This window comes from Lynx canadensis, chromosome X (assembly GCF_007474595.2).
Source record: "Lynx canadensis isolate LIC74 chromosome X, mLynCan4.pri.v2, whole genome shotgun sequence".
NCBI lineage: Eukaryota > Metazoa > Chordata > Mammalia > Carnivora > Felidae > Lynx > Lynx canadensis.
Genome location: NC_044321.2, coordinates 36,201,051 through 36,220,267, shown reverse-complemented (window position 1 = coordinate 36,220,267; position 19,217 = coordinate 36,201,051). Strand labels below are relative to the sequence as shown.

Below are 19,217 nucleotides of genomic sequence, written 5' to 3'. Positions count from 1 at the left end.
TTCTGGGCTCAGCTGGGCAGTTCTTCTGTTAGTCTCACCTGGGGTCATTCCTGTAGTTCTGTAGCCTCTTAGTCATTTGAGACTGGATGGTCCACGATGACCTCACTCATGTGCTGGGATGGCCATGCACACTGAGCATCTCTCTCTGTGTGATCTTTCCACTGGGTTTATTTATAATGTGATGGTCTCAGGCTTCCAAGAGGACAAAACTAGACACTGCAAGGCATCTTAAGGTTTTGCTCAGATGTCCTACAACATCCACCACATTTTATTGGTCAAAGCAAGTCACAATAGCTGCCCAGATTCAAGAGGTGGGCAAAGACTCCACCTCTAAATGGGAGGAGCTGCAGGGAATTTTAATCTACTGTTTTTAAGCTACTGCATTTTTTAAAATGTGCTTGCTATGGTAACGTTTTATCTTGATTTTTGTATTTTTTCCCCAAAAGTGTGTTTGCGTTGGCTCTTTCTCTGGGGATTAATACATTATTACCTCAGAGTCCATGGTTTCTTGGGCAATATTTCAAAAAGAAAAGTTGAGTTTACTTTGCAAAAAGGGTGTCCCACTTTGGTCTTGGAGCTGTCATTTTGTTTTGATTGTTTCTTTTTTTTTTTTTTTTTTTTTTCAACGTTTATTTATTTTTGGGACAGAGAGAGACAGAGCATGAACGGGGGAGGGGCAGAGAGAGAGGGAGACACAGAATCGGAAACAGGCTCCAGGCTCTGAGCCATCAGCCCAGAGCCTGACGCGGGGCTCGAACTCACAGACCGCGAGATCGTGACCCGGCTGAAGTCGGACGCTTAACCGACTGCGCCACCCAGGCGCCCCTTGATTGTTTCTTATATTGAAAAGTACATCAAAGGTATCATGAATCCATGCTGTTTCTTGTGTACTTCTTATCCCTTTCCTGATTCCAGAATATTAATCCAGCTTTTCAGTAAAACTAAAATAAAAGCCCATTCTCACTAGTGTGATCCTGAAAGCTGGATAAATTCATCACCCTTTCTAATACCGAAGCCCAAAAGGGTGTGGAAAGATGGATAAGTGTAACTCTCCCCTATGGTAGCTTCCTCCCACCCTGCCGCCCCACCGACCCACCCATCTACCATGCTGGGTTGTAGTCGCTACTTATGGAAACTGTCAGACCAGGAGACCCACATTTAGTTACTTAGCTGATTCCTCTCTCTCGTTGCCCCATATATTTGGAACCGTGTAATCAGGCCCCATAGGAGCTGACCCTGTGTGTTCCAGTGTTTTTCAAGACTCGCTGGCCACAAAGGGGAACTGAATATGAACATGCATGCAAACCTCATCAGTTCCCTTTGCAAGCAGCTGAAAGTTGTTTTTGATATAGAGGAAACAATGTTTTTCTTTTGAGTACCAAACAATTTCCACGCAGACCTGAAGCATTTCTGCTTCTGTGACAGATCAGGGAACACACAAAAAAGAAGACGACGCTAAGTTGTGAGGAAGGCAGTTTAAAGACAAAGTAGGAAAACAGAGCAAAAACTGAATTGAGGAAGAGAAAGAGGTGCTGCCGTATGCAGGAAAGGAACAAAGCAGAGGTGGGGGATTGGGGTACTAGAAAGTCTTAGAGAACACGAGAAGAGGCAGGAACTGTAGAAAGGAAATGTCTATAACAGGAAAGGGGCTAGAGTAGCATTGCCAGCAGTATTAACAGAAGTCATTAAAATCTTTTGGTCCAGAAGTTTGCCATTAGATAAAATTTGAAAATATAACTGATTAGAGTGATTATCATTCCCACCCAAGTTCATGCTAGGAAGCCACGTAGGTTTATAGGAAAGATGCCTTGTCCCCACTTCGGAATGCAGTGTGGTAACCTGTTGGGCCACTTGGATTACCAAACAAAACCAAGGGTCAATAAGAAAGCAGAGAAACCTAAGCACGTAACATAAAGGTCTCTTAAAAACTGAGAACAAACTGAGGCTTGTTGGAGGGTGGGAGGGAGGGGAGGGTGAGTGATGGGCATTGAAGAGGGCATCTTTTGGGATGAGCACTGGGTGTTGTATGGAAACCAATTTGACAATAAATTTCATATATTGAAAAAAAGTCTCAAAGTTCCTAGAATACACCAACTCACTTTAGAGTTTAAACAGTTTATCTAGCAATAGAAATGCCTACTACGTGCTGAGCAAGAGACCTAGGTCAAATTCACGACAAAAGAAGATTGAGGGAAACTGCTTGGGGAGCATTGACCGTACATCAAGCAGCCTCCCGACCCTCCCCTGCCCCCCCCCCCCCGACAACATGCACACATCTGAGTAGCCCCAACGACGTTACTGTACTGGCACATATGGCACAGCTAGATCGCAGGTGGCCCCTGCTTGCCACGCAGGCAGTTAATGTTCTGTAAGACCCAAAACTTCTATTAAAGGGATCTAGGGATGCCTGGGTGGCTTAGTTGGTTAAGTGCCGACTTCGGCTCAGGTCATGATCTCGAGGTTCGTGAGTTCAAGCCCCACGTCGGGCTCGGTGCTGACAGCTCAGGGCCTGGAGCCTGCTTCCGATTCTGTGTCTCCCTCTCTCTGTGTTCCTCCCCTGCTCTCTCGCTCTCTCTCTCTTAAAATAAATAATAAACATTAAAAATTTTGTTTTAAATAAGGGGATCTGAAGAACATCTAATCCAAACTTCATTAAAGACTTAAAACTCTCTGCTACCTTCCCAGCCTGCTGGGGATCCAAACTATATTGAAACACTTCTACTAACAAATAACTCACTGGCTTTCTATTCTTTGTGAGATCTGTAATTATTAGAAAACCCTGTCTTACAATCTGGAGAAACACGCTGCTTACAAATCCCATCCTTCGCTAATCCTATTTCAGCTTGCTCCCTGAAGCTACACACACATGTTGTTGCTCTAACATCTTTCCTTTAGTCTTCTGCTTTAAGGCAACATAATCTCATTCGTTCACCTGGTTTTCTGGGATCCTGCAAGGTGCCCTCACTGTCCTCTTCTATTTGTTCAACATTCAGAGTATGGTTCTGACTAGCGCAATACCAGTCTGTCGCCACTCTTGTCCTGGACATTGCTGTTATTAATGAAATCTGAAGTTAAATGATTACCCTTTGTGAGTTTCTTCCCCCCACCTCATTTGATCCAGATCAGCTTCCACTGTATACCTTCTGAGTTATGATGTTCACCTTCAGCTTCTGGCCATTTGAGTATTTGGATGACATATTGAATGTTTCCTCCTGACCAGGTAGATTTATTAACTCACTCAGTCCTCATAACAACACTATGAGTTAGGTACTCCTTGTTTTCTCAGTAGAAGAAAGAGAGTTTGCCCAAGGTTGCATAGTAAGTGGTGGAGCCAGAAATTGAACTAGGGCAGTCTGGCTGCAACAGCCAACTTTCTAACCTGGCTGTTACAGTGACTCTCGGTTCTATTATTTATTACTGTTTAATGTCACTGGGCCAAGAAGACCTATTGGATCCAGCCCCACCATCATCCCTGCCACAGCCTTACTGATGGGATGATGATACTGCTCCATTGTTCAAGACTCTTCTCTGGGACTCTGGATGGTCAGAACCAACATCTTCTATGTTAATACATTTAAAGGTCACTCCCTGGCCTAGGAGACTTTCTAGGCTTTCAAATCATTTGCATATCTATGCTCAGATGTTTGCATTTTGTAGTTTAACTCTCAGAAAAGATTTCTGTGTTCTCAGGGTGCCTCATTTGGACTCTGTTTATGACTGTAATGCCAGGCTAATTATAATTTCCTCTGCAAATTCCTTAGCATGGTTTTTGAGAGATGTATATCAAAGGGTCAGGGTTCATCTACATTTTTTATTAGCAAGTTTCTTTAAAGCAAAAGAGAAAAACATCTTAACTTTGTGATGTCTGGCAAAAGAAACCATAAACAAAGGACAAGGTAAGGCCCATGCAGATACAAGTGATTTACAACCCACGTAAACAACAAAAGATTAGTATCCAGAATATGTAAAGAGGTATTTCAACAATTTGAAAGAAAAGAGTAAAAGATAAGCAACTAACTAAGGGGTAAAAGGGGAGAGGCATAGACATGAACCAGGCCGTTTACCCAAGAAGAAACCTGAATGGGGGGAAGGGGGAAGCATGAGATGATGTTCCGTTTCATTTGTAATCAGGCAAGCACGAATTAAAACCACAGGGAGATACCATTCACACCTACCAGACAGACAAAAGTTAGTAAATCTGACAAAACTAAGTATTGGGAAACAAGAACTCATATCTTGCTAGTGGTGGGAGAGGTATACAAATTGGTAAAATACCTTTGGAGAGCAGTTTGTCACAACAGAGATAAATTGAGGATGTGCATACCCTTACAACCAAGCATTTCTACTTCTAGGTGTGAACCATAGAGAAATTCCACACTTGTGCACAGAGCATATAAAAGACTTCACTTAACCCTGGTTTCTCATAGCGAAAAAGTGGAAACTACCTAAGGGCCCATTGTTAGGTAAAATGGAGAATTGAACTGAACTATTGTTTGTTCCCACAGTAAAATACTGTGTATCAGTGAAATGAATAAATGAGGCCTACATGTATCAACATAAACATAAATTGAGTGAAAAAGTTACAAAGAGGTGTAGTGATAACATACTATTTGTATAAAGTTTAATAACAAATCTAATGCTTACTGTTATACATGCTTATGTGACAAAAGTATACAGATACACATCAGAATGATACGTTGTAACTTCAGGAAAGAGGCTACCTCAAGATGAGCTTTAGTGAAGCTAGCTTTTGGGGTTATGTATGGGTACAAGAGAACAGTTAAGAAATAGGACAAGTGTCAACATCTGTTAAATTTGGGTGATGGCTGCTTGCTGCTTGTTATGTTTTTTTGTATGTTTGAAATGTTTTAGAACTAAAAAAAAAAAAAATGATACATGGAATGATCAAGCCAGAATATAACCGTAGCACTTAACTGTTAATCCTGAAATAATTATATGACTTACTAAAGCAAAAAGAGATTCTATGCATCAGCCACACCTGTATTCAAAACACAATTAGAAACCTTTATCCAGGATGTTTGGGTGGCTCAGTCGGGTAAGTGGCCGACTCTTGATCTCAGCTCAGGTCTTGATCTCAAGGTCATGAGTTCAAACCCTGTTTTGGGTTCCGTGCTGGGCATGAAGCCTACTTAAAAAACAAAACAAAAAACATTTTTCAAATCTCATGTTATGATAGGTCTTCATGCACTCTTAAGCAGAAGCAAAATTAGTAAGGGTGAGATGGTCTAAAATTTGATTATTTTCCCCAAACTTTATGCTTTTTTACTAGATTATTGTCCATGTTTCAGGCAGAGCTTTTGCAGAGTGTGCAAATGTGCCATAGCTAGAAAACCAGTCTTTAAGATTTTGGCTTTTGACATCACACAGTTCTGATGAGTGATAAACAGAATTATTTGCCCCAAATACATGTTGCCAGTTTATGGTTGGTTTGTTTTTTTAAGACATCTCAGTAGTTAGCCATTGTGCTTGGGCAGAATGAAATGAAAACAAAAAGCATTGTCTTAGCAGAGACCATGTCTATGGAGTAGAAGTCTACTAACTAACATCCCGTCATATGTCAAAGACCGTTTTACTTACATGATTGCGGTAGAGATAAGATGATAATGTGTGTCCAGCACTTAGCATAGTAGAGGGCACATAAACATGTCTTACTTTGCTTCTCATTTTCTTGCATGTGAACTTGAGAGGGGGGAAATAAGAGGCATCGCAGAAGTTTAGGACAAACCTAGCACTTCCTTTCCAGCTCTGAATCTGTTGTTACCACCAGCCAGCCAGCCCCCTCATATCTTCATCTGCAAACCAGACTGCATTGAGGCACTGCAACAGCCATTTACTGGTGTGTGTTCTCAACTGGGCCATGTAGCCATGAAAAAAGACATTGCATCATCCAACATGAGAGTGTGCCTTCGTTTCTATCTCAGTTGATAGTTCAGGGTACATTCTGAGTTTTGAATGCTTTCTTCTGATCAAAAATAGAAGTTTCTTTGCAAGTTATGTTGTCTGTTGGTGCCTGACATAAGAGGCTCTCCTAAGTAGATGTCATCATCTGTTGTGAGTATTTCTCCCACTTTGTGCTTTTGCTTTTATATTAGTTTGTGGGGTTTGATCAAAAAAATAGTAAGTGTGCATTTTCCCTATAGTTATTTCTCATTTTGTTAATAGAAGGTTCTTTCCCATCCACAGATGAGTTAGTCACTTACATATTTTTAAATCTTTTATTGATTTCATTATTTACATCTGACAGTCTAATCCACTTACAGTTTTTGGTGTGGAATGAGGTGAGGCTGTAAACTGACTTTTGATTTTAAATAAGCACAGCACTATTTATTAACCCATCCCTTCCTTCCCCTGTGCCCTTCGTGATGTTTCCTTTATTTGCAGTGGTTCTCCCTGAGGGAGGAAAGTGTATCACAGTCACTCAGAAAGCTTTTCAGAAATCCTCTTAACCCCACTTTGGACGATTCTAGCGCATCTTGAATACCAGAATACTTTGGCCGCCCTCTGATTATCCCTGCCCCTTCTCTTGTGAGAGCCATTAATTATGTCATATAATCTACTCCTGTATCATCAAGGGTCTGCTTAGAGATGTGGATTCTGTTCCACTGATAAGCGTACCCTTGGACCTGCTGCACAGTGCTCTTCTTATTGAACGACATGAATGCATTTTAATATCTGGCCAAATAAGTTTCCATTCATATTTCAAAAACCTAAAAAATAGCCTGTTAACATGTTTCTGCAAAATCCAGGTTGCCTTTGGAGAGAACTCTATTTCATGTTGTTTTGCTCTTGCAGGTAACTTTCAGTAAGGCTTTGCTTCACAGAGTTGTAATTATCTTAGTTCTACTTTTATATCAGCAGGACTGAAGAATCCGTTTTAAAAGAAGTTGAAAATAAAGCCTTCTGTACTTGAACAAAATTTCCTTTTTCTGTTGACCTGATCTTAGAAATTCAACCATCATCAAACCCAGCTCTGCACGGAATACTTTTCCAAAATGAATAGCAACACTCAGCATTTAGGCCTCAGTGTGGCAGCCAGGCAGTTAAGTTTGCCCTTGTTTAGTTTTGCATATGTGAGATGCTATTTAGAAACTTGTTCTGAATATCTTTTGCAAGGTGAGGATATGTATATACCTCAGAATTTCCTTTTTCTGTATGCTTCTAGAGCTAAACCTTGGGTTGGGGGAGGTAGGGACAAGTGCTTCCTGCTTGCAAACACTAATGCTCAGTAAGAAATAAAAGATTATATATAATAAATAGCCTTAAATTTGGTAAGCCAGTAGCATGTTTTTCTAAAAATTTACAAACATTCTCAGGATTCAGTTTACTATAAGGCATATTATTAGTGAAACTTCTATCAATAAACAAAATCTGTTATAAGCTTATGCACAGATTGACTTTTATCAAAATTTATTTTACTGAAAGTATTATACCACAAATTAATTCAGTGTTGTAATTTTCCTTTTTTTTTTAAGAATGCCATTGTACAGGACTTTGTATAGGGATCATCTCATTTAATATAAATAATGAGACAGCTTCTAGAACTATGAGTGTATTTATATTTCTTTTAATGTTCATAAAACTAATAGTAATGTGATTTAAGCATCCAAACTGTATGTTTACAATAGAGGCATGAAGGGGTATAAAATGCTTACTAGTAATGTAAAAGAAAATTTTTTTAACTTTGAGAACATGAGGGGAAATTCATACTGTCATATTTTAAAACCATACAAACAAATGCTGAATTTCAGTTTGGTGGTATTTGCTAATAATGTCAGAGCCAAGTAATACAAGTTTTTTCTGAGCTAATTTTTCTGCAAATTTCAATTTTCTCAAATGTTTCTTGTTTCTTAAATATAATTCCACTTTGACCTGTTCTTTATTCAATCAGTTGTGTGTACTTACCGAAATATGGCTGTGCACTAATTGTATACAAGGCAAATCCCATTAAAACTTATTCAACCCATGAGGCGGGCACCTGGGTGGCTCAGTAAGTTAAGCATCCAGCTTCAGCTCAGGTCATGATCTCATGGTTTGTGAGTTCAAGCCCCGCGTCGGCCTCTGTGCTGACAGCTTGGAGCCTAGAGCCTGCTTCTGTTTCTGTATCTCCCCTCTCTCTGTCCCTCCCTCCCTCTCCCTCCCCCTTTCTCTCTCTCTCTCTCTCTCTCTCTCTCAAATAACATTAAAAAAAAAAATTCTATTCGGGGCACCTGGGTGGCTCAGTTGGTTGAGCATCCAACTTCGGCTCAGGTCATGATCTCACGGTTTGTGAGTTCGAGCCCTGTGTCAGGCTCTGCTGACAGCTCAGAGCCGGGAGCCTGCTTTGGATTCTGTGTTTCCCTCTGTCTCTGCCTCTTCCCCACTCACACGTTGTGTCTCTTTCTCTCAAAAAATGAATAAAAATCAAAAAAAGTGTTTTTTTTTTAATTTAAATTCAACCCTAACAAAATTCTTCATACTCTTTAATACTGATTTCTCAATGAGCGGCCCACCTGAAGTTTGAAGAATTATTCTAACTATAAGAAATTCTCATACTCTGTGACAAACTTATGAATGGATCTTTGGAGTTTGTCATAACAGGCTTTTACATATTTACTCAATAGCATTCTGATTCTATGTGTGACCAAAAAAACTGAACACATGCTGGACAAACTTTTAAGAATGCTTCCTTTAATGACATCTCCTGATTCCAATTGTATGATGCTCTGTGCAGTTATATCCAGATACACCAAACAAGAAAAAAACGAAATACACCCACATTTTCAATTCTGTCAAGCACCCCTTCCCTCCCTCCTTGTCTCATTCATCCACTCATTCATTTATTCAGCAGATACCTCTCAGTGTGCCTTGCAACGCACTAATCTCCCAGGAGCCCTTTTGATAAATAAGACCCCTTTCTCTTGGAGCTTAGTCTCCAGTTAGTTTTGAGCATACATGAAAATTTCAGAACTTGCTTCCTTTAATTCTAATCTATAATTTTGTTTTCTTATAAAATATTTCAAACACTCAGCAATATGCCAAAAATAATATGACAGATACCCAAGTACTATCACAGAGGCTTAACAGACATTAACATTTTGCCATGTTGGCTTCAAATCTCTCCAGCTGCAACCATTAACCTTAAGTTGGTGTGTTATGTTGTGTATATTATGCACATTTTGTTGTTATGTATCTATAGATCCATAAATAATGTGGTATTTTATGTGTTTTTGTGTTTTACATAAATGATTTCACATGGTATATACCCTTTTTGCAGTTGGGGTCTGGGGAGGGTGTTTTTTATTCAACATTGTTTTTTGTTGATTCTCCATGTTGATGCATGCAGGTGTAGTTCCTTGAAGCACTGGGTAATACTCCCTTTTGTGAATAAGCCACAGTGTATTTCTCCATTCCTTTGCTGATGCATACTCAACTTAGGTCGTTTCCAAGCTTTTGATGTTATGAACTAGTAGTTCACTGAGCATGATTATGTATGTTTTTTTGTGAACATGCTTGAGTCGTTCTGTCCAATGTATACCTAGTAGCAGACTTGATGGATCATAAGGTGTGCATATCTTCAATTTTACTCCAGTAAAGTGTGGTCCAAGATGGCAGAGTCATTCATAAATCTGCTTTAAGGAAGGTGGGGGTTTAAGTCCTATTGCTAGGCTATCAAATTCTTAGCTTATCTGTTCTTTGATTTTATTGTACAGTATTTAAATTCTGTTTTATCTAAGCAGTGATAGATAATAAATGTTTTTAATTTTTAAGTAGAATTTTATTATGTCATCTATTATGGAGGTTCAGGCATAAATGAATACACTAGCAAATTATACAGGCTTTTTAAATGACAAAGAACATATTTTCTGACACGTTGTTGGTCCTCAAATCATTTATCTTTTTTAAAAAAACTTTATTTATTTTGAGAGAGAGAGAGAGAGACAGAGTGCACAAGTGGGGAAGGGGGGATTCTCTTCCTCCCCCCTTCCCCACTTGTGCACTCTGTCTCTCTCTCAAAATAAATCGTGACCAGACGTTTAACCGACTGAGCCATCCACGTGTCTCCAAATCATTTACCTTTGAAACACACTCTAATATTAAGTGCTTAATTTTGAGTAACTACTTTAGTGACTTGAGAAAGTATATTTTAATTATTCTGTTGTTAAAACTATAAATTTCACTTAACTCTATAATCTATGTTAAGAGTGTTAACAACATGTTTTGAAAAGATTTTACATACAGATTTAAAATCTAGTGATGAGTATAAGCTTCTCTTGCCCTTGAAATATTTTACAACTAAGCAAATGAAATATCACAAATATGCAACAAGCTTTGAGCAGATCTGAGCTTTGCAAATGCTAGAGCTTTGTTTCATAGGTTTTAGTTCTTCAAAGTATTAAGATGTTGTATTTTCTCATTCTTTTTAATGTGTTTACTTCAAGTGATTTAAGAAGGAGACTGAATTTTAGCTGCAGCAGATGTATCATGCAGGGAGTACCCTGGTTTAAATTCTGACGTGCTTTCACTTCTGCTCGCTTCCCCTTGAAAGCGTCTAGAAAGAAGCTGGCACATTATTTTGCGGATGTTACTGGACATCAGGAAATACATGACTGGGTCTAAGCAACTATTGAAAGACGAGAAGACCAGCATGATCTCGTTGGTTTTGTGAACAATTTCCTTCCAATAGCAAGGTGGATTGTTTAGCTGTGAAAAAATATAGACAAATCGGAAGGCATGATACGGAACAAAACATATAGTAAAAATGATGAGTACAATAAAGGAATTCCGAGCTGTGGTGGCATATTTACCAGAGTTGGGAAATTTGGACCTCCTTTTAGAAATCCTCAGTAGATTCTTGCCGATCTTAATATATGAAAGGATTATTAGTAAGAAAATTAGCCAGAACATTACCACAAGAATGAGGTTAAAAATTGCTTCTCCCTTGGCATTCGTCCTCTCTCTATAATGGAAGCACATTGTGGAATTATTGGAATCATGGCCTTCTTTCTTAGGGGCTAATATAATCATAGCTAGAAATCCAGCAAGAGCAACTGTCCATACTATACAGCAAACATAAATACTTTGTTTGGTTGTTACTGCCTTCCGTTGTTGTATAGACCGATTGATTTTTATGTAGCGATCCAAACTGATGAATCCAAGCAAAATAATGCTAATGTACATGTTCATATAAAATAGTGTTCCCACAGCCCTGCAAAGGATCATATTGAGTGTCCACTTGTTCTGGTTAATGTGATACATTATGCGGAAAGGCAGGCAGAAGATCAGTAAGAGATCTGCAATGGCTACATTCAGTAGGTAAATCTGAATGGAGTTTCTCTTGCGGTGGATACCCAGAAATACATAGAGGGCGATTATGTTTCCAACCAGTCCCACGATGAAAATAACAGAGAAGGATACTGTTAACACGCTAGAGAGCAGTTTCTCATCCATGACACAGTCAGTATCTGATGTTCCTGACATGGTGTGTGGCGTTGGGATGCTGTGATTAGCTGTAAAGTTCACTCCCTGAGAGGACCAACGCCAGCTGTAGGCCGAAGTGGTTGGCATTGTTACGGCGTGACTTCTCATTGTCTGGTGTAGGGATCAAAAAGTGAAGGTGCTAAATGACGTGTTCCTTGTGTGTAGCTTTGGTATCTTCAGAATTTTCCTACAAGGGAAAGCAGCATTGAGTTATTTGCCATTTTAATAAGTTTCTTTAAGCACAAATAATAAGCGATATATTTTCAGATGGGAGAAACTTTGAGTATCTGCACTATGTATGTAGCAGCAGCATGGTACCACAACTCAAGCAGTAAGTGTACTAGAGTCTTAGGGAATGTCCTGCTCTAACCTTTCCTATGGCTGTGGTATATGTTCAAGGTTTGTTTTATTTAACTTGCCGTATGGAGTTTGTTATGGGAATAGAGACAGACGTATGGAGAAATGACAGCTCATATTGTTCAAAGATAAGGGTCCATTTCCCGAAAGGTAGTTACAGCCATGAGTGAGCTGGGCCCACTGCTGACCCCTGCCCAGCTCCCTGCCTTGACTCCTTCCCTTGTGTCTGGTATCCGTTCATTTGGGCAAGGATTGCCACACAGCATATGACATAAACTGTGGCAGTCTTCCATCCCGGGGGGGAATAGAAGAAAGAGTCCTAAATTTCTTCCTTTTCAAGCTAAGACCAAGTTGGGCGTATTAAAATCATTTGCCTGCGAGCTATGCAGACCCAAGAGAGCAGAACACCTGCCCCCTCAGACAGACTCTTGTAACAAGGTAGCCAAACAAAACCAAGCCGGGTGGCAAAGGCTGCCAGTTAGTTGAGACAGACAGTCTCCTGACCCGGAAGCATAGAGTGATAGTACAGATGGGAAGCACGATGTGCATTCCAAGATTCTGAAACAACTAACTGCAGCTTACTATGCCCCAGGTTAGGTCATTTGCAACTGTCGCTCGAACCTTATAAGAGTGTGTATGAATTCCACTTGTTTGCCGCAGCAGAGAATGTTAGCAGCGCCACCTATTCTTGGCTCCTTCCTGGGCATTGAGTGCAATGAAGCCCTCAGTCTGAGAGGCCATCATAAGGAGCTAGAAGACATGAAGAGAGGGTCCCAGGAGGTCTCAGAGTGACTGCCCCATTTCTCTACAGCAGCATCTTAGCAGGTGTAACACAAAGACATTCTGAGCAAGGTTAGCAAAATCAGACCTGACTAACTCTGTGACCTTGGTGACACCAATTCATCTTTTCTAAGCTTCAGGTTTCTCATCTGTAGAAATGCACAATGTGTATGAAGAACTTAACCCTGGGCACATAAAAGTACTCAATGAAAATTAGTTTTAAAAAAAAACAAAACACCTGGGTGCCTGAGTGTCTTGCTCAGTCAGTTGAATATCCAACTTCGGCTCAGGTCACGAACTGAGTTTGTGAGTTCAAGCCCTGTGTCAGGCTCTGTGCTGACAGCTGGGAGCCTGGAGCCTGCTTCGGATTCTGTGTCTTTCTCTTTCTCTCTCTCTCTCTCTCAAAAATAAATAAACATTTAAAAAATTTATAAACCACCTTTGGGGGATGCCTGAGTGGCTCAGTTGGTTGAACCTCCAACTCTTGATCTCAGCTCAGGTCATGGTCCTAGGGTCATGGGATCAAGCCCTGCATCAGGCTCTGAGCTGAGCATGGAGCCTGCTTAAGATTCTCTCTCCCTGTGCCCCTCTCCCCTGCTCATGCACATGCATTCTCTCTCCCCCACCCCCACCACTCTCCCCCATTCACACACACTCTCTCTCTCTAAAATTTATATATATAAAAACACCTTTGGACTAATCTCATTTTAGTAAATATTTCATACATGGCTAAGTACTGCATGGAAACCAAAAGTGAACAAGTCCAAGATCCTGCTCTCAGGAAACATTTTTGTAGGCATGCACATTCAAATTCTGAATGCTATATTGTAAAGTGGAATTGAATGAAAATAACTTCTGGATGTGACATGGTACGCAGAGAAATACATTTGGAAGAACTTAGCCTTTCTTAATATTCCACCTATAATTTGATCAAGAAGAAACCATATAGTCGAGGGTAAAATTCCAGTTTAAAATTTTGCTAAAGAGGGAAAATTGATTCCAGGGAAGAAGAACTGGCTGGTGAAGAGGAAGTTATGTAATCTATCTCTGGTAAGAGCCTGTCTCCACAGTTCAGGTCAGTGGAGGGAGGGAGGCAGGCGGACCCAGTCTAGTCTGTCCTGTGTCTCAACTGCAGGAACCAATTTCAGCAAAGTTTATAGAAACTTACATGCATGTATCTGGTGATCAGAAATTCTAAAAGGAAAGGGCAATCTAGGAAGAATGGAAGCCGATAATGCAATGTAGATTACCAGGAAGAGGAAAAGGGTGCCTAAAGGAGGAATTTGCATTGTATGGTTACGTGGGAAGCTTGCTGCAGCTTGGGTAGAAACCTCCCATGGCCACTGATGAAAGGAAATTTGATGGCAAGTGACATGACTTTAAGAGCTCAGATAGCCAAAATGCCTGTAAAAACTCATCTGTAAGTAGTTCTTTTTTTTTTTTTTTCCTTCTTCCATGCCAGATCTTAAACTCCATTAGGATTGGGAACCAAGTCTTTTTTTTTGTTTGTTTGCCTCTGTGTAGCAAGTGCTTAGCACAATAAATATTGCTGAATGAAAGAGGGAATTTAGTAGAAAAGCAGGTGGAGTTCTACATGTGGACAGCAAAATCAGCTGTTCAAGTACAGGAAGAGCTTTGACTGCATTAAGAAAATTGCATTTGACCGAGGTTGCTGGGTTGGTAGTATGATGCGCCTACAGCAAAAACTAACCCCCTTCTTTGGTTGAATTCACAGATATGGAATGTCTTAAGTGGAGATTGTCACCACTAACCTGAAGGTTGTCACTACTAGTCCTGAACTGGAATACAGCCATTTCATCCTAACATCACACTTAGAAACTGCCACAGACCACATGGGGAGAAAAGCCCAAATTATGTCATAGGAGCGAGCTGAAGGAAGTAGGCACCTTACCCTGGAGATATAGAAGAGACTGTCAGTGGCTCTCAATCCTGAGCTGCATATTAGAACCCCTTTGAGGGCTTTTTAAAGATACCACTGCCTGGCTCCAGCCCCAGATCTTCTGATTTAATTGATCTGGAATGGGCTCCAGGCAATGGTTTCCTTTAAAAGCTCCTCAGGGGATTCTAATGTGCATCGAGAATTGAACCCTTGAGCTAGATGGCTGACCCATTAACTAATATTTATTTAGCAGTTGCTGTGTACCAGGCAGTGTGTTAAGCACATTTATATTCATGTACATAATCCTTATATTAAACTTGTGAGGTAGGTATTACAAAAGAGACAATGAGAAATCAAGAGGTTGTGAACTTTACCCATGACCACACAATTCTTTAAATGGCAGTACCCAAGCTGGGACTCAGATCTGCCTACCTTTTAGGGTCCATGATCCCTAAACCTCACTCCTCCTGATCACATATGAACAGCATTTTCTTTTTTAATTCTGAGTTCTGTCAGCAGTATTTAGACATGATTCCTTCAACATTATCCACGTTGGCAATTTTTTTAAGATTTTTTTTTTTTTTTAGTAATCACTACACCCATTGTGGGGCTCAAAGTCACAACCCCAAGATCAAGAGTCATATGTTCCACCGACTGAGCAGCCAGACACCCCTTAAAGATTTTATTTTTTTAAGTAATCTTTATACCCAGGGTGGGGCTTGAACTCACAACCCAAAGATCAAAAGTCACATGTTCTACTGACTGAGCCAGCCAGGTGCCCCTCACATTAGCAATTTTAAGAAGAGGCTATACCTTCTAGCTTTACTTTTTTGGAAAAAGGTATTAATCTTTTCATTTGCCCTGTCCATTAGAGTAAGTAAAGAAGTCCAGAGTTTACAGAATCACAAATCATTCATCAGAATGTTTAGTTTCAAACTTACTTCTAGGCCTGAAAGCCATAATCAGGATGTTTCTAGAAAGCTGTTAGCACAAAAACCTTTCTGGTTTTGCTTTATTTTCAAGCCTAAAGAAAATAAAGTAAGGGGAGCCTGGATGGCTCAGTTGATTGAGAGTCCAGCTCTTGATTTCAACTCAGGTCATGATCTCACAGTTCATGGAATTGAGCCCCACGTCTGGGCTCTGTGATGACAGTGGGGGGGCCTGCTTGGGATTTTCTCTCTTTCTCTCTCTGTCCCTCCCCATGCCCCTCCCCATGCATGCATGCATGCTCTTGCTGTCTCTCAAAATAAACATTTTTTAAAAAAAGAGAAAATAAATAGGGCGCCTAGGTGGCTCAGATGGTTGAGCGTTTGACTTCGGCTCAGGTTATCATCTCATGGCTTGTGAGTTCGAGCCCCATGTTGGGCTCTGTGCTGACAGCTTGGAGCCTGGAGCCTGCTTCAGATTCTGTGTCTGTCTGTCTGTCTGTCTGTCTCTCTCTCTCTCTCTCTGCCCCTCCCCCGCTCGCGCTGTCTCTCAAAAATAAATAAACATTAAAAAAAAACGAGAGAGAAAATAAAGCAAAAGCAATGCATTTGTTTAAGTAGTAATAGTAGCCATCATTTAGAACCATGTATTAGATGGCTAGTGTCTAGTCATCTATTAACAAATTAACAGACTAGATTCTGTTTTACACTTAATGGCTGATGTTTGCCTCCGTTCAATGTGTCCGTCACTCACTATTCTTAAGGCCATCTGTTGATGTATTAAAAACTACTTATTTGATAAGAATGGCCAGTGAGGACAAGAAACAGACCACTGTATTCACATAGTGGACTAATTTCCCAGTGGGCATTGAGACTCCTGTGCCATATTGAAGTCACAATGGTTTCCTGATAGTAGATGGTAAAGGTTTTTTAAGTGTTGTTACTTGACAAATCCTGAAGCTTGCCATGCTGTGTTAGTGCTGCATTTGTAGCCGGTACCACCACCCCCTTCCGATAGTCTTCATCTGGCTCACGTAGGAGCTTCTGTACTGGAGGGCAGCACCCTACAGATTCCACGGTGGCCTCGAATAAGCAAAAGCTTTTTCTTTTCTTTTTAAGTTTGCATTTACTTAAGTAATCTCTACACCCAACATGGATCTCGAACTCACAAACCTGAGATGAAGAGTTGCATGCTCTTGTGACTGAGCCAGCCAGGCAATCCGAGCAAAAGCTTTTTAAATGCATTCTGGGTACGTTTGTGAAAACATCACATCGCTCTGTTAAAATACATACCTATTTGGCAATAGTAGCAACCTTTCACTGTTTGTAGTTTGACTTGATAGTGACCGGATCCCTCAGGCCATGCTTCAAAAAATTGCACTAATTGCTGCATACAGAATAAAAATCAAAAGCATGTTGCTTAGGAAATAATACAATTAGTAGTATATTCGATTTTGCTATAAATTTAACAGTAAAGTACAACCATTGAAACTAGGGAGTCAGCATAACCATAACGTTAATAAGTGATAGATCACTTCTACCACATTGGAAATAAAATTGGTTGCTTATGAAAATAACTTTCAGTCAACTCAAGTGGCTCTGCAGGTCTTTATGGCAGAATGCAAAAGACAGTGTAAAGCAGTGTGACCGCATCAATAGATGAGCTTCAGTCCCTGCAGTGTCCTCAAGTACTTCAAGTAACTAAGAAGACAGCCTCATTTTAAGTCAAACCAAGGCAGAGGTCTCATTCGAGCACCTTACTCAGGGCTCCAGAAAGCAAAGTGGTCCTAGTCACCACGAAGCCGCTTTCACTTTTAATATTCAGAGAATCAAATTTTAACTGAAATAATGGATCATTTCTATAACTGAAATCAAGGAGTACTCACAGTTCAGGCTCTCTTGCAGTAAAGGAGCAGAGCCCCAAGCTTCCCTAAACACAGAGACTCTTCTTTATGTGTCAGCTGGGTTCTCCATCCGGTGGTGGTTCACTTGGTTGAGGTTGTCTTTTTATATATTTGCATGTGGTAATCAGGCTGTTTCCCCCCACCACCACCCCTTTTCTTTCTTTTTTCGATATGATACCCCTCTGAGTCCTTGTAGAAATGTTAACAAAGAAAAAAAAAAAAAAAAGCCAGCCCACCAGCGTGCAGCAACTTCATGTTTAAGGTCAGTCAACATTCCTTTAGAAGATTTTTTCTATGCATACCTTTCACCTTGGCAGTTGTAGGAAGTTTTCTCTTATCCTCCCCAGATAAAGAAGGTTTATGAATTCTAAGCAGAAATACACATTTTCTGTTTTTCCTATGAAGTGATGCATAATATGCATTGCATTTGCTGTTTCTTTCGGGATTCACTTTAGAAATTAAGCTATTCACAGAAAATGGCGTTCCCGTATTGAATTCTCCTAACATCAGTAACGAATTATTTTATTCTTTTTTTTTAAGTTTTGAGTTTTTTTTTCAACTTTTATTTGACCTGTACATTATTTTAGTGTATTTTCATGCATACCCTGAAGATCTTGGATTTATTTTCTAAAACAGTCTTACAATTTTGGACGGGATGAGATTTGGGATCGTATTCTCCCCTTTTTATCACTGTGACAGACTCTCCCAAGTAAATTGACATATCTCCTATCTTCTACAGAAAATAATGAAGGAATTCTGCAGTTTTTGTTTTGGTCCCAATCCAATATTTAATGACTATCTGTCTATCTCTGTAACTGCTGGCCTTGCAGTTTCATGGCATTTCCCTTTTTTTGTTGTCATCTGAAACGAAAGATTAGTTTTTATCCTCCCCATAATTGTCACCGTGCAGCTTTACTTATGCTAAATAACATTTAACTCCACTGGGCTTTATCTAACATTCTAATTATATCTGGGTACTTACACGCTTCTGAACCCGTATTCTCCAGAGCTTTTGCTTTGTTATGACACATGGGACAGAATATTTTTAAATTCTAGAATGAAAATATTTTGTAGCTTTTACTTCCCCCTTAGAACTCCTGAGAAGGAAGAAGATTACTGTATTGGTCGGGCAGGAATTTCATGTGTGTGCGGTTAAAAAAAAAAAAAGTGTAATATTAAACTTGCTATCTTAACAATTTTTAAACATACAATCCAATACTGTTAAGTATATTTATATTGTTGTGCAGCAGATCTCTGGAACTTTTCATCATGCAAAACTGAAACTCTGTCATCACTAAATACTAATTCCCTTTCCCTGCCCTTGGCAATTACTTTTCTATTTTATATGATTTTCACTAACATAGATCATTCATTTGAGTGAAATGATACTGTATTTCATTCTTTTATGACTGGCTTTTTTCGTTTAGCATAATATTCTCGAGGTTCCCCCATGTCATAGCATGTGACAGGACGGCCTTCTTTCTCAAGCTGAGTAATGTTCCATTGCATGTGTGTATCTCTTGCATTTTCTTTATCCATGCATCTGTCAGTGGACATTTGAGTTGCTTCCACCTCTTGGCTATTGTGAATAAAGCTTCAGTAAGCATGGCTATGCAAATATATTTTGGCAGAATTTTTTTTATGACTTAAATAGGTGTTTATTAGCATTCTATTTCACTAAATCTAGCATAAATCTTTTTATATTATACTAGCAACCTTTCCACACCTAAGCCTCCCATTTCAAAATACTAACCCTGTTTTCATCTTCAGTGCCCTGGTTGGCCCTACTATGACCAGATTTCAGTGCACATACGGTCCCCAACTTACAGTGGTTCAACTTCAGATTTTTCGGCTTTGCAGTGGTGCAAAAAC

At 39.8% G+C, this 19,217-nt stretch overlaps 2 protein-coding genes across 9 annotated transcripts in view; one reads left to right on the top strand and one right to left on the bottom strand.

The window, feature by feature from the left end:
- The window catches only part of CASK (calcium/calmodulin dependent serine protein kinase), a 230,704-nt gene that overhangs the window by 67,608 nt on the left and 143,879 nt on the right, over positions 1 to 19,217 (top strand). The gene's annotated exons all lie outside the window — the stretch shown is intronic.
- GPR34 (G protein-coupled receptor 34) lies at positions 10,028 to 17,449 on the bottom strand. Of its 3 annotated transcripts, XM_030305118.1 has the most exons (4): positions 17,328 to 17,449; positions 16,735 to 16,828; positions 10,806 to 11,665; positions 10,610 to 10,701 (listed from the first exon to the last, which is right to left on the bottom strand). In XM_030305118.1, the coding sequence occupies exons 3-4, from the start codon at positions 11,584 to 11,586 to the stop codon at positions 10,622 to 10,624; spliced, it is 861 nt and encodes a 286-aa protein (XP_030160978.1). In that variant the 5' UTR covers positions 11,587 to 11,665; positions 16,735 to 16,828; positions 17,328 to 17,449; the 3' UTR covers positions 10,610 to 10,621. The 3 variants fall into 3 exon arrangements, with proteins under 3 accessions (XP_030160976.1, XP_030160977.1, XP_030160978.1); XM_030305116.1 differs by having other exon boundaries at positions 10,028 to 11,665; positions 17,328 to 17,442; XM_030305117.1 differs by lacking the exons at positions 16,735 to 16,828; positions 17,328 to 17,449 and adding an exon at positions 12,457 to 12,705 and having other exon boundaries at positions 10,028 to 11,665.

Coding starts and splice junctions, on each gene's coding strand:
- GPR34 (XM_030305116.1), bottom strand. CDS start 11,586: ATGAGAAGTCACGCCGTAACAATGCCAACCACTTCGGCCTACAGCTGG.